General features: G+C 36.8%; 1 protein-coding gene across 6 annotated transcripts in view; it reads left to right on the top strand.

Moving 5' to 3' along the window:
• The window catches only part of GREB1 (growth regulating estrogen receptor binding 1), an 86,726-nt gene that overhangs the window by 24,554 nt on the left and 48,030 nt on the right, over positions 1-14,142 (top strand). For all 6 annotated transcript variants that reach the window (XM_068183450.1, XM_068183445.1, XM_068183447.1 and 3 more), the window contains exons 2-4: positions 7,359-7,515; positions 11,377-11,502; positions 12,235-12,411. In XM_068183450.1, the coding sequence (XP_068039551.1) occupies positions 7,359-7,515; positions 11,377-11,502; positions 12,235-12,411 (460 nt within the window). The remainder of the gene's footprint in view (positions 1-7,358; positions 7,516-11,376; positions 11,503-12,234; positions 12,412-14,142) is intronic.

Raw genomic sequence — 14,142 nt, 5'->3', positions numbered from 1 at the left:
AGGGATTTTCTCTCCAGTAACACCTGCAAAGCCTGTGAGATCCTTTAGGAAAATCAAGGAAATCTGTATCAGAATACATTGTTTCTTGAAGAGAGGAATATGACAGCATTTACAGGATGAAGTGTCACTGCCTAAATGTATTTTTTGCCATATCATATATTAGGCTCAGTCTGCACTATTAATACAGCACTGTACCCAGCTCACATTTATTTTTATCAAGTGGCTCCTTGGCCCAGTTGTCAGGATATAAAGGAATGACAAGTCTTTGAAAAGAAGGTTCATGCAAAAACAAAAAGCAAATAAATGAAAACCAGTGCCATTACTGTATCTAAAGCAAACTTCCAGTGAAAATTAAAATAGATTAATAATAGATGCTAAGCCACTTTTAAAAATTCTAAGTAAAGATTTCTTCTGAATTCTTTTTGCAGATAGGAATTTTTATCAGGCATCAGTCCCAATAGTGCTTATGATTATGATTTTTTAAAACTTAAAGAGTAATCCAATATATGGCTTTTAACAAAGGATTTCTGTTATGAGCAATTTAAACTTTGGCATTTTTTATTCTATTTAAAATAAATTAAAATATAGTGTCATTTTAGCACAAAACAGTACTTTAAATGTCTCAGAAAAAAAATCAGCGCTAGTTTGAGAGTAGGTGTAAGAGTTACTAGGGTGAAGGAAGCTTACCTTTTCTGTCGCCATAAAGGAAGACCAAACTTTCTCTTAAAACCAAAACAGTCTTTCATCCTTAATTAATTACAGGAATCTAATTGCAATTGGAGTTTTCCCTTTCCCCAGAAAACTACAGTGTAGGCGAGTTTTCCCTTTCCCCAGAAAACTACAGTGTAGGCTGTCACAGCTTAGATTCCTTGTCACTAAATTGCCACATGCCTTAGTCCAGATCCCCCTGCATAGCTGTATATTTTAATGAGTTTATGACAACTTAGATGGCTCTGGATTTTTTCAGGCTTTCTTTTTTTTTTTTTTTTGGTTCAATGTAAAGTTGAATTTGTAAGAGAAGTTTTTTGGGTTTTTTTTTTTTTTTTTTTTGTTTGTTTTTTGTTGGGTTTTTTCAGACCTATCAGGAAATTCTTTCTCCTTTTTCTATACAAAATATTAATTTGCTATTTTTGCTACTGTTCCCTGCATGAATTGTAGTATTTAAATTGAAAAAATAAACACTCAGAAATAATGCTTATTGGATTTGCAGTTGAAAAATTTCAGCAAAAAAATAAGAAAACTCTTTTTTTTAAAGCTGTCTTTACTATGGCCAAAATGGATGTGAAATAAATCCATAATAAAAATGATCCATTAAAAAAATGGATTTATTTCCTGCCTGAAGAAAAAAGAAAGCAATAGCATTTTAATAGAGTTTCATTGAGGTGGTTTAACACTGATTTGTCCGAGGTTTTTTTCATCCTTTTTTTATATTGATCAGTTAAGAAATGGACTTGATTTTTCAGTAGGTGGGGGAATTTTCCTGTATTGAATTTCATTGCAAAAGTGTCCACATTAATCTCTGCAACAATCTCCTGAGAATAAAGACATTTTTCCAGTTATTTACTTGTGCAGTGAGTGAGAGAACTGATTTCAGTGAGCAATATAAGAATTGTGGCTTGGAATCAAGAGTTGCCAAAAAAAAAAAAAAAAAAAAAAAAAAAAGAAAGGCTTGACACCTTTCAATCTGCGCTCTTGTTCCAACATCCTGTTGCTTGGAAACAAGAGTCAGGGGAGGAAATCATCTCACTTTTGATGCAGAAGAAAATCCTTGTCTGTAGTCAGCCTGATTTTCAAAATCAAAAGAAGACCTCAGATAAAAATTAAAAGCAAACAGAAGATAAAAAGAAGTGGTAGAGAGATCTGACTAGTCGTGTTACAGTATATTTGTTTTATGGAAGCAGCAGCAGATTTGTTCTTGGCTGTATAAAGGTGGTAGGATTAAGTTCTCTGTGACCTGTCATCAACCTTAATCAGTCTCTGTGTTTCATCATGAGCTACTATCCAAATTTTTTGGAAACCATTAAGTTTAATCTGGACTGGTCTTTAGATAACATTTCTCATATAAGTCCACAAGACATATGGAAATTCTAAGATCTGGTAACAGAGAATGACCTAGGATTTCTGGCAAAGGTAACTGTGGTTTTATTTAAAGGTTTTATGTTGCATTTAAAATGTAAGGGGCCAAAGGGGGTCTACTGAACTGCCAAACTTTTGTCATATATGAAACAGACAATGACTAGAGACTTCTCATTCATCCGACATCTTTACTGCAGAGGAAAAGATTACTTCCCTGAAGAAGTGGATTTCAATCAACAGATCCATAAGTGACTACTGATTTTTTATTCTTGTTGATATTGGTAGAGTTGAGCTCAGGAAAGAATTGTGATTTCATTTCTCAGCCTCTTTTGAAGCTTGAAAATTTCTCTTTCGGGGTAACACTAAGAGACAAAAATCAAGCCCTTCTTGAAGATTTTGGCTAAAATAATTTTGGTAAAACGTTAATCTGGAAGTAATCTCAAATGAGGTGATGGTTCCCACGCTCCAGTATTATATCATAAACATCAGTCCTCTGAGCCCTTTTTTCCAATCTCTCTTACTGCCAAGTCAGTCTGGCAGAATAGTGAGGAAACAGATTTGACTTCCAGAAACTAGTATTTTTCTCAGAAACTGGCAATAATCCACCTTTTTACAATGCTTTTAGGTGGTTTTGTACTGATAGAGAAAAAGCTTTGTAAATTACTTCTACACGTGATAATTTTGTGGTACACAAACAACTAGGTAGTTTTCAGGAAGAATAATTTTTAATTTCTCTTTGCCCATATGGGCTACAGCTGTATTACTAAATGAAGCAATTGAAGGAGAGATTTCTGTGTGCCAGAAATCAATTTTATGTTGTAATGTCTTGGCATAGCTCTGGTGCTTGTACTCTCTCACTTCAGTAGTTCCCAGACGCACTTCAGGAGTCATGATGGACCAGTGACTGTTCCCAAAGGGCATTTTGGATGGAGTAACCTTATTTTGAGACTAGTAATGAAGACGTAACATATAATACTGTATTAGGTCTTGTGGGGGCTGAATATCAGAGTGTCTTTTAGTTCTCCTGAATCAAGAATTTTATATAACCTGTGGGAATAGATTTTATGTAACCTGTGGGAAATAAATACCACACAGTATCACTTCTACATGTGATACACATTAATATAGGAGATTAAAAATAATTTATTCTTTCAAATCCAAAGTTAGAGAAAACACTGTAATTACAGATAGCTTCATGGAAATAAAAGAGTAAATTGTGATGTTTCATGGCTGGACTTAATCCATGAGGAGCATTTTGCAGGATATATTACTGCCATTGAAAAGAATCAGTTTTGTGCTGTCTCTAAATTTATTTTTCTTTTTATAGTTATATTTACATATGAGTCCCTACCCTAAGATTTCTTTCTTGTTAGACTGATGTTTTTAATACATCAGTAGAGACTTTACAAATATTGATGGATTTTGGGTGTTACTGGATAAATATAACTTATGTACAAAGGGTAAAAGGATCACAGAACTTTTCTGGTACTATTCTGTTAACAAATTGTTAACCTGCAGTAAATAATGCTTTCTCCCTCCTCACAGAAAAAAATAAATAGATAGCCTTTTAGATACCTAAATCCATTGTCCATGCAAACAAATCCTTTCTTTCTATGCAAGTGAAAAACTGCCTTTTGTCATAGTGATAGCAAATTCTGTTGGAGAGTGTGAGAACATCTTGCTATTCTCCTCTTAGAAATGATACCATAGAAATTACTCTGTTAAACTATTTCAAAAGATTGAAAGCTGTCTGCTCAAACTCAGAAAACATATTCACCGCTATATAGCAATAATGAAAGGATTACTGTAGTGAAGTAGCGGTGTTGATTATATTGTGTAATGCAAAAAACTTGCAACTTAATATGAAATGTTCCCACCTGTAACAATTTGTAACTTGTATCTAAGGCTGAATTTCTTAGTAATCAACCAGGTCTTCCTATTTTCCCACTTAACTGCCTTGATTCTTTTTAAGTCAACAAAACACAGCCCACATATACTCTTTTGTTTCCTTAGTTTCTGCTGAGGGCAGGCTTTATTTATCAGTCTGTTTCAATGGGAGTTGTTAAAAGCCCTGGATTGCTTGCCATGCTCAAAAGTCCATAGCATTCCTTAGGATACCCAGTCTGTCCTAGGTGTAGGATTAATTTTGTCCAGAATTGCTGTGCTAGATCTTCAATTTTTACAAAACCCTAGTTCTCCTCACTGCAAAAAGTCAGTAAAGTGCTGCTGTCTCTGTTCCACTCTGCACAAGATCTCCCTGTGTGACCTGGGTGCTGGGACTGAATATCCTCCTGCTGGTGGCCATCGCCCTCTCTTGCTGTGACCAGTCATTGTCATGGCCCTCATCGCTGAGGGTACTCCTTACTGAAATCACAGCATGGGAGGGCAGGCTCATAGCAGGTTTTCTTAAGACCTGACTAGTTCAACTGCGGTTGAACTTGAAGTTGACTCTAAATGTGACAGGCATTCACCCTTAAGAAGGTCCCCATTTTTCTTAATTACATACTCCCTGTTTACCACTGAAAAGCTCACAGTTCTTTATTTGGAATTTGAGATGCTCCTTTCAGTGACTAACAAACTATTGCTTGCATTTTCAGATGCTTGGACTTAGCGTCTCTCTTTGCCAGCATTATCCATGTGTTTCTAAGGCATTGTCCTGAGGTGCTTCATTTGTATCTTCAGTTTTTTCTTAGGCTCCCTAGTGGCTCAGAGTGTTTTTTGTCTTTTTATCATGCTTTTATGAGGCTCTTCCAGGTCTATCTCTTTGCCTTTTTTCCCTCCTTATATTGGCAAGTATTTTCCTCTGCATGCTCTCCATGGAAACTGACCATGTGACAGGGAGATGCCCTTTGATTTATCAGTAGATGGGGTCGAGGGCCATCCTTCTGTGTCAGTGTATGGGGGTCTTTTTAGTAGATCTGGTCACCATCTATGTGCATGGCTTGGACTTTCACAAGCATTTGAAAGTTTAGCCTGTGGCACCCAGTTGTATCCAAGAGAAACATAAATCAGGGCTGGGAGTGCTGAGGTCATTGAAGCAGAAACATAGGATTCAGTTTTTGCCTCCTGATGCCATGGAATCAGCAACTGGCAATTCAGATACCACAGTCTAAGCATCTCTAAAGAAAAGAGGGGATGACAGCTGTCGTGTAGTTAGTGGGAAATGGTCTCTCCCTTGCTTGCTTTGGAGAAGTAATTTCTCTTGCAGTTGAGAGTCAGTGGGGCTCTGAACAACAGAGACTGGTGCTGGCAAAAAAGCTCCTGTAATGCCCATTTTCTGGTTCCAGTGGTGTGTGTTTGATAATGAAAAATGGCTAAAATATTTATCACACCTTCCAAAATAGGTTCCTGGGTTTATGATTGTGTTTACACTGATTGTAAGATCACACAAATACATGAGATCTTACAAATCCGGAAAGCATATTTTTGTTTCTTTTTACCAACCCATTCACAAAATTAAGTTAGCTGTCTATTAAACAAACAAACATGTTTGTGTTGCAAAGGATTCCAAAACCCTCTTCTTTCACAAATAATATAATCTTAACTGATTCCTTATCTGTAACATCACATTGATAAGATGCTGGTTTGTGCTATCCTTAGGATTAAATACAGAATTTTTCTTCTGACCACTTGTGAGCTCTGTAAATCCTGAGCAAGCATTCAGCATTGGATATAATTCATTTCAGGGCTGACCTGGGGTTTCCTGCATATAACTTTGATAAAGCCTGTTAAGGACATTACTGATGTCAGTCTTTTCTCATTGTCTTCAGCTGCCTTTGGTGTAGGGGGAAGCAGTACTCAAAAGGAGCCAGAGGGTTCCTATCAATGTGGGATGGGAACTGTGATCAGCTTTCATGTTGGAAGAGATGATGCAGCCTGATTTCCATATTAGCAGTGAACATCTCTAACAGGCTTTGCAGCTTCCTGTTTACCCCTTACCAAATGGATACATCAGTACTATTCAGTGCAACTTCTCTGATTGACTTTGTGTATATACATGAATATTTTGTTTGTAGTGCCTTCTTTTAGTCTAAATAATTTTCCTCAATACTGCCTCCATTGTTTTGTAGTTCTCATTATGGTCCTATTAATACTGTGTATATCCATTATAGCAGTGTTATATACTACTAGCTATACTCTATACAGTATTAACATGATACAAACAAGTACACTAAAATATGATTATATATGTAAAATATGCTTTACAAAGTCCAAAAAAGATATCCAAGTCAACAAGTTTGTGTGTTGTTCCCTTCAAACTCCTTTTCCCTTGACAAGAAGTATGTGGTTTTACAGTGGTTTCCCTTTTGCTTGACTGATTCCTACAGGATGCTTCCCAACAGGCGAATTTCCCAAGTAGCAGCCAGTGCTGAGGAGGGGCTGTTCAGTGTTTAAGAATTACTGCCACAAACAGGAAGCATTTCATGCTTTCTATTCACAGTTACTCGAGGAGGGAAAGGACATGGGGCCCAGGGCAAGAGCTACTTTGTAATAGGGAAAGAAAGCTGACATGGCTTTTGGTTACACCAGTTCATTGTGTTCCCTGTGGATAGTAGGCGTCAGTTAAGTCCATGGAATATTCAGCTGGAATGGACTGCCTGCTCAATGACAGAATGAATAAATTATATGGTTTCACTAAAAGTAAAGTCCTACTAAATAAGCGAATGCAAGATCAATGCATGTGGATGGATACTGTTTCATTAAAAAAAAAAAAGCTGTTTTTTGCAAGGAAAAATACTGTTTAGGATGAAAAGTAAAATCTGGGTTACAGCAATGCTACATTATTTATGAGACGGCATCTCTGAAAGATAAGTTGAACTGCTTTAGCCAGATTCAGCCATGATGGAACATGCAAAGATAAGTACACATGACTGTGCTATTGCCCAGATCATTTAATCTGTTCAAATCGCTTAAAATAGGCTGGTTAACAATAGATTGATGACTGTTGAAAGTGCATCTCCTCAATTGCTATAAAAATCAAGGAATTACTTGAATCAGATTTCTAGTCACTTTTTCAAGAAGGTGCCAAAGCTTGCTGTCTTTCTGCTGAATTAGAGAAAGCTGTTACTTTTAGATAGCTTCCTGTAATTTACCAGCAGGATCTGCTCAGTGACTGCTGCAGTCAATGTTCTTTGCCTTTCTTTGTCGACGATGAAACATTTCTCTTTCATGAGAAATGTTAAGCCTGGCATCAGCATGCAGTGATTGAGTTCTGAGTGCTTAAATTGTAATATCTAATTTTTTTTTTCTCGTCTCTTTTGCCTTTTTTTTTTTTTGAGAAGATGGGAAATTCTTACGCTGGTCAGCTCAAGACAACACGGTTTGAAGAAGTGTTGCATAATTCTATCGAGGCCTCTCTCCGCTCAAACACCTTAGTTCCCAGACCAATCTTTTCTCAGTTGTATTTGGAAGCTGAACAGCAACTATCATCACTGGAAGGTAGGAGAAAATTGAATTTTTATTTCTGTTAAAGGCAGTTCTGCTATTTGCTCAGTCACGGCTCAGCATACACATTTTTAATCATAATATGGGTAAATATAAGGTTTTATTTGGATTTTTTTATGATCTGAAAATATATATGTGTTAGAATTGGAGTTAAAATACAAAATACACTGTCTTTTATTTTGACAAAATTAAGCCACTTGCTCAGATTCATCTATACACATAGATTGAAGTTATAGGAATTGTTCCAATACATTTGTGGAGAAGTCTTTGGAGATTTGGAACATAAATCTGTTACCCCATGATTTATTATATACTGCTCAAAGTCACACAGTAAATGGTAGAAAACCCATAATAGATTTAGAAAACATGTATGTTAAGACTGATTTTCAATGTGCATAAATACAGCAGAAATATTTTTTAGCTTTTGAGATGGTTTGTAATTACTTCAGGCATATTATTTGTAGTTATTCTTTGGTTGAAAGGTAAAATTTAGGATGTGTGCTGTCACAAACCCTGCACACGTTGGTATTTAACACATAGGATTTCTCACTGAATTTGTGTGTGTGTTTACAGAAGCCTGCTTTCTCAGTAATGTAGTTTAGATGAACTGTATGGATCTGATAAACTCGTGATGCAGTTTGGTGTTTGGTGTCTGTTATTTGTAGTGATCTCATGTTTTCCAGTGAGTTTACTGGTGTGTGCATAACACTGGCATGGTGGTGTAAAGTTATGTTTAATAATTTGATTATTTAGTTATGTCTGTCAAGAGAGTGGAGTTTCACATCTACTTTCCCTGTCATACTTTGCTGCTGTTACAGTGAGAAATGCATAACGGTCCACAGTAACACACACACACAAAATCAGGCCAATGCGTAGTAACAGATAAAAGTATTTTGCACAAAATAAAGTATTTGCTATTGCCTCACAGTGACAGCTGTGAATATTTCTTGAAAAAAAAAATTCTGCTCACACATCATTAGTAGTTTCCTCTTTTTTTCTTTTTCTTTTTTTTTGCAACATAGGACAAAATAATGAATATACATCAGTTGTTTAAATAGATATGCTGCTTATTCCCTGGACAAAGTGATCCTTCTATCAAACCCTTCCATAAGGATTTAATAAACTTCCATGGTAGCTGTGATGTCACAAAATTGATTATGACATCAGTTGGGAAAGATACTACAGGAGCAGATGCACTGTTCAGGAACAAAAGTGCAATTTCACACTTCTGTAGTTTCTTTCTTTCTTTCAAGACTTTCAAAGAACTTTGCAAACCTTGAGGGGCTGATTCTGTGTTCGTTGTAGTTAATGGAAACAGAATTGAAGTGTAATTAAAAGTCTCATAACGACCTGGCAGAGAGCATTCCTTTCATGAAAGTTTCAGACAAGGGGAACTCTGAAGTGACTTATAATAGAGTGCCTCTTAGGTTGTTCCTCAGGTGGAAGAGGTCTTCAAGCTGCTCTTTCGTACTGCAGCCTTGTCAGAAATTGAATCTTCCACTTCTAGCTACATGAATCCCTATGCTCTGAGGGCCAGGAGGCACCTGAATCCGAGAGACATCCTTGGGGGCTTGTGCAATGCTAATGAAACCCTTTACAGGTGGCAGCAGCTCATGCTTGAGTGCTTTCTCTTTTACTCTTCCACTTTTGAGCTGAAAATGCTGTAGCTTTCTTGTTTCTTAGTCTCGACTTCCATTTTCCATTTCTTTCTTAAATCACCTATTATGGTTGAACAAACCTCACAGTTTACCTCTGTCCAAAAAGGAAATGAAACATACCCTGTTCTCTTTTCTTCGTCTATCCATACATTCCCATTTTCTCCCTTTTCATGAATTTTGCCATCTTTTGGATATTCCATTGTGCTAATTTAATACATAAACCCAGCAAAAAGAAAAGAGGAAATTGGTCACCTTTTTTTCCTTAGTTGGATTTTTTGCTGGTTGGCAAGCTGGGATGGCTCAGCAAAGGCTCTATTAAGTGTCAGAGCTGTCACAAAGAGGAAAGAAGGAAGGAATTTCTTGTCTAGGAGCAAGGGGAAGGAGTGAAGAGACAGATTCAGCCCTTTTGCATTGCATTTGGATATTAGTCAGGGTTATGTCATAACATATAACTTGCCCTTTACTTAAATAGCACAGATGAAGAGTTTTGCTTCTCCCTTCACTCAGTTGCAGCATTTTTGTCTTTAGACCATGCCCTTAAAATAGTTGTGTATAGTTCTGTTCTTAGTTGTGTGCACCAGGACTGGAGCTTAATGTTCAGAGTTCAAAAGTAAACATACTCTTCTAGATTGGACTGTAAATCTTAATGACCTTAACAGATAAATCTTCAGACTCCAGATTTACTTTCCCTTCTCATTTATCCTATAGTAGTTGTCTAGATGATTGTACAATAATTTGTCAGTAAAATAAAAGGATATTCTGAGGAGGGTCATAGAAAGAAAAGATAAATACTTGATGATATCCTGTGGGATTCTGAGTACATGATCCATAGCTGAAGCAAAGAGAGTGTGTCCAGTTGACACTGGGCTTTGGAGGATGACTGCACTGCTTCACTGTTTTTGTTTCAAGACTAAAATACTTGTCCAAGTACAAGCAGCTATTCAACTTCCTGCTGGTCCTCAAGTACCTGCAGTCCTTCACCACCCAGTTTTGCCAGTGGAAGCTCTTGTGTTTGCTGCAGGCATGTCCCTACAGACCCCTAGAAGCCTACAAGCCTAAGACACAAACCCCACTGGGTTCATTTAGTACTTGTGCACTGTCTCTCTTGTATGTAAAATGTTCCTCAGTCCTGTCTGTGGAAGTGTTTTCCCCATTCTCCAATTAATTGCTCTCCTCTGCTTGCCACTTTTGTCCCATTTGCCACGAACCTATCTGAGCCATAAGAGGGGATGGAGCCATTGGTCAGTATGGTCAGTTTTGATGAAGCTGTTGAATCATGCATGAAAAAACCTTTGTCCTTTGGGTGGAGAGAAGGAAAGAGGCAGTGTCTAGTTGAAGAGGTGAAACACACAGCAATAAAGCCCTCTAAAAACACCTAACACATTCTAAAAATTGGAGCTTATATCATGTATTCCTCTCCAGCATTCAGTACTGCCTCCATAGTGCCTCCTGGACTAGCACAGTCCAAGCACAGGCTGGTGTGAATCATCTTCCTGAACATCTGCCTTTCCTTGACACTGTACAGGGAGTGTTGGTGCATCACTTGAAGCTCTGGATTCTGGTAGAAGACAGGCTGAGAATTAGGTGTTCTTGTCGGGGCATCATCTGTGGTGAAACTAGTTTCAAGCAGGAACTGTTTTCTCACTGTCCTGTAAAAAACCAAGGACATGGTCAATACCTAATTAATAAATTCTGTACTTGGACTGTAGCCAGGACATTCTAAAGTGCCAAGAAGTAATGACTTTGGGGTTTTTTGGCCGTTAATATTATAAACAAAGCATACAGTTACACTTTTTTGATAAGCAAGAGTTCAAACATTAGAAGCTAGTTCCCTAAAAATTGTGCACTTATCTTAAAATAATGTGATTTTTAAAATTAATAACTTGAGGCTTATTTTTATTTGTCCTTTAGAGTGTTTTAATTTCTCAGGTGCAGTTGAGTCATGCTTTTGAACTTCTTTTGCACAGGAACTAACATCTTTATTTTCTTGGTGAAAGACATTCTATCATAAGCATGTCCAGAAGTTGGAGCTTTAAGGAACAACAACTATCAGGAGTTGGCAGCAGTAAAGTCATTGTCAAGAGAAGAGAATCCAGTTTGCTGTAACACTTTCTGTAACTGGGTCACCCTGTTCACACAGTGGTTTGTTGCCAGCATTTTCTGTTGTCCAGGTCATTTATGCTATGATAATTTGCAGCAGGCAGCAGAGCAGATAATGAGGAAGAAGAAGAAGAAGAGGAGGAGGAAGAAGGCTCAGAATCAAGTAGTCCTCCTGTTTCTTACCAGGTGAAGCCTCCCCCAGAAGGATGTTGCACTACTGATGGTAAGACTACAAACTGTGCTGTCAGAAGCATTTGCCCTTCTGAAAAGGGTAGAATTTGGGCTATTTCCCCTATAATTTGTCAGAATGAGATAATCTATATGATATAAAAATCTTAAAAATGTCAGTGTTCATTACCTGCCAGATAAATCTGGATGCTCTTCTATTTGACAGGGTCTTTGTTCAGTGTCAGATAAGCATTTTGTTGGAATGCCTGGCTCAAGGACAGAACTTCTGTACTCTTAGGCAACATAGCCTTTAAATTGTTAAGTTTGCAGGCATGGCATTTGCTAAAAGAAGTGTGATAATACTAATTACTTTATCACCACTCTTTCCTGTTTAAAAGTGGTGTTTAAAGTTTAAAGTGTATCTTATTCTATGAAGCTGTAAAAAATATTTGAAAACCCAGGAAAAGCTGGTGAAATTCACCAGATTTTGAGAATTTTTTCTCCCTTTTTGAATATCTGGCCTAAGTTATGATGATAGTGATGAGTCCTGTAAATATGTAGGTTACAAACTACTACCAAGAGAAACTTTATTGTGCATTTTCAAATTTGTGTTTGTTTATAGCTGACCAAAATGAGGGAAGAAAATTATCTTTTAGTACGCCCTTGATCTTAGAGGGTAAGATTTGGTTTTCATTAAAAATATAGGAAGTCCTTTAACAAAGACAACTGTGAGCAGGAAACAAAAACATCTTGTCAACTTAAAATAAGTTGAATTGATTTTTTCTAGGTTTCTGCCAGGCTGGTAAAGATTTGAGGCTGGTTTCAATTTCTAATGAACATATTGAGGTGCCATCCGGATTTTTACTTGTTGGTGCAAAGTCACCAAATTTACCTGATCACTTGTTAGTGTGTGCTGTGGATAAAAGATTCCTGCCAGATGACAACGGGCGCAATGCCCTGTTGGGTAAGTGTCTGACTGCAGTAACTGGATTCTTCTGTGGCTTCAATTAATAGCTAGTTTTCTGGGTTTTTTTTGAGTTCAGCAGATCTTATTTCTGTTCCACATCTACAGTAATGCTCACAGGTCATGCACAAGAAGATAACAAGTCAGAGCTGGCTGTGTTTGCTTTGGAAAGATACAGATTGAGCCACTTCATTAGAGATGCTTCATCACCTTCTGTCTCTCAGTCCAAGGCTAAAGTTATTATTTGACTGGTGCATGTCGTAGTTGCTGGAACTGCACATCTGATAACTGGACTGGTTGAACTGCTGCCTGTGTCTACTGTAGATTTCCAGATATGGGTGTGTACAGACTGTAGGCCTGTCAAGTGGAAATTTCAGGCTCTTATATACATATAAACAGTTTAATGATAGTTTATACCACAAAAAATAATGACCATTTCAATTTACCTCTTTGAGATAGGGATAGTATTCTCCACTTTATGAACAAAAGCCTGGGTTCTGTATCCTAACCTATGACTTCTTGCTATCATCATAATATAAATAAATATGAGTGATTATAAGTTGAAATGTTTCCTATATGTGCAATCAGTTAACACTATGTGTTTGAAAAATACTCTTACGAGGATGCTTCAATTTATTGTGTTTAATCTATTTAAAAGTTTACCTTCTGACATAAAAATAAATCCTTCTGTCTATTATAGTCTTCCTGATTGCCATTAACTTCATCCAAATCAAGCCAAATAGGGAAAATCTGCAATCATGTGAAATACTTAAATGAATATTAATGTTATTAAAATGGAATATTTTTTATATTGGGAAAGGTGTGCATAATTGGAGAGGGAACTCATTTTGCAATCAGACACTCTCAGGTACGTGTATATTGTTTTCAGAGTTCACTAAAAAAATGATGCATCATATATTTGTGCACCAGTCTGACCTTTGAATAGCAAAAGGGAAACATTTCCCAAGAATTGTAAGAGGTTTCTTTAACAAACACTGAGGGATATGACATGAACTCAACTGTTATCTCAGTTTGAGCAGCTCTTCAAGGCATTTGGGTTGACAGTGGAGTGTGAAGGTGCATAATGTGATCCTATGTACAGTAATTTCTTTTCCTATGTGATCTTGTAGAGTTGGATTGGTCACAGTGCATTTGACCAGTGATTGTAAAAGAATTAGGAGGGTTGTAAATCACCCACGTGTTGTCATTTTAAAGATAAAGACAGGAATGTTGTACCACTCAAGTCATTCAGTGCTAGCACTATTAACAGCTTAAGCTCCTTAGGCTGTTAGCAGAGAGGAAGTAGTGCATTTGTTAATTGCGTGCTAAACAAGAACAGAAAAAAGCAACAGGAACATAATTGGGAGGGTTTTATGCTACTTGCATCCTCAGTTTGCTTATTTAATACATTTTAGTTTCCTGAAACCATTTAAATGCTTATTTTTGACTGTTGTTATAACCCCAGTGAACCACATTCTTTTGCAGAGAATTCTAGTAACTCTGTGGTATGACTTTAATGTGTTCTACAACAAGCTCAAATACAAAAGAGCTTACATACTTTAAGAAATGAAGTCTTTATCTGGAAGGTGGAGATAAAATAATGTTCCTGGTCCCAAATCGAAAGAAAAAAAAATACATATCATAATACATAATTGAATAAAAAATAATATCATACTAACATGAGGATAGTATACCATTTGTACAATAGATCATACTGTGGATAGAAATGAT

Source organism: Anomalospiza imberbis, chromosome 3 (genome assembly GCF_031753505.1).
Source record: "Anomalospiza imberbis isolate Cuckoo-Finch-1a 21T00152 chromosome 3, ASM3175350v1, whole genome shotgun sequence".
Lineage (NCBI taxonomy): Eukaryota > Metazoa > Chordata > Aves > Passeriformes > Viduidae > Anomalospiza > Anomalospiza imberbis.
Note: the sequence above shows the minus strand (reverse complement) of the source record. Positions and strands in the feature narration are given on the sequence as shown.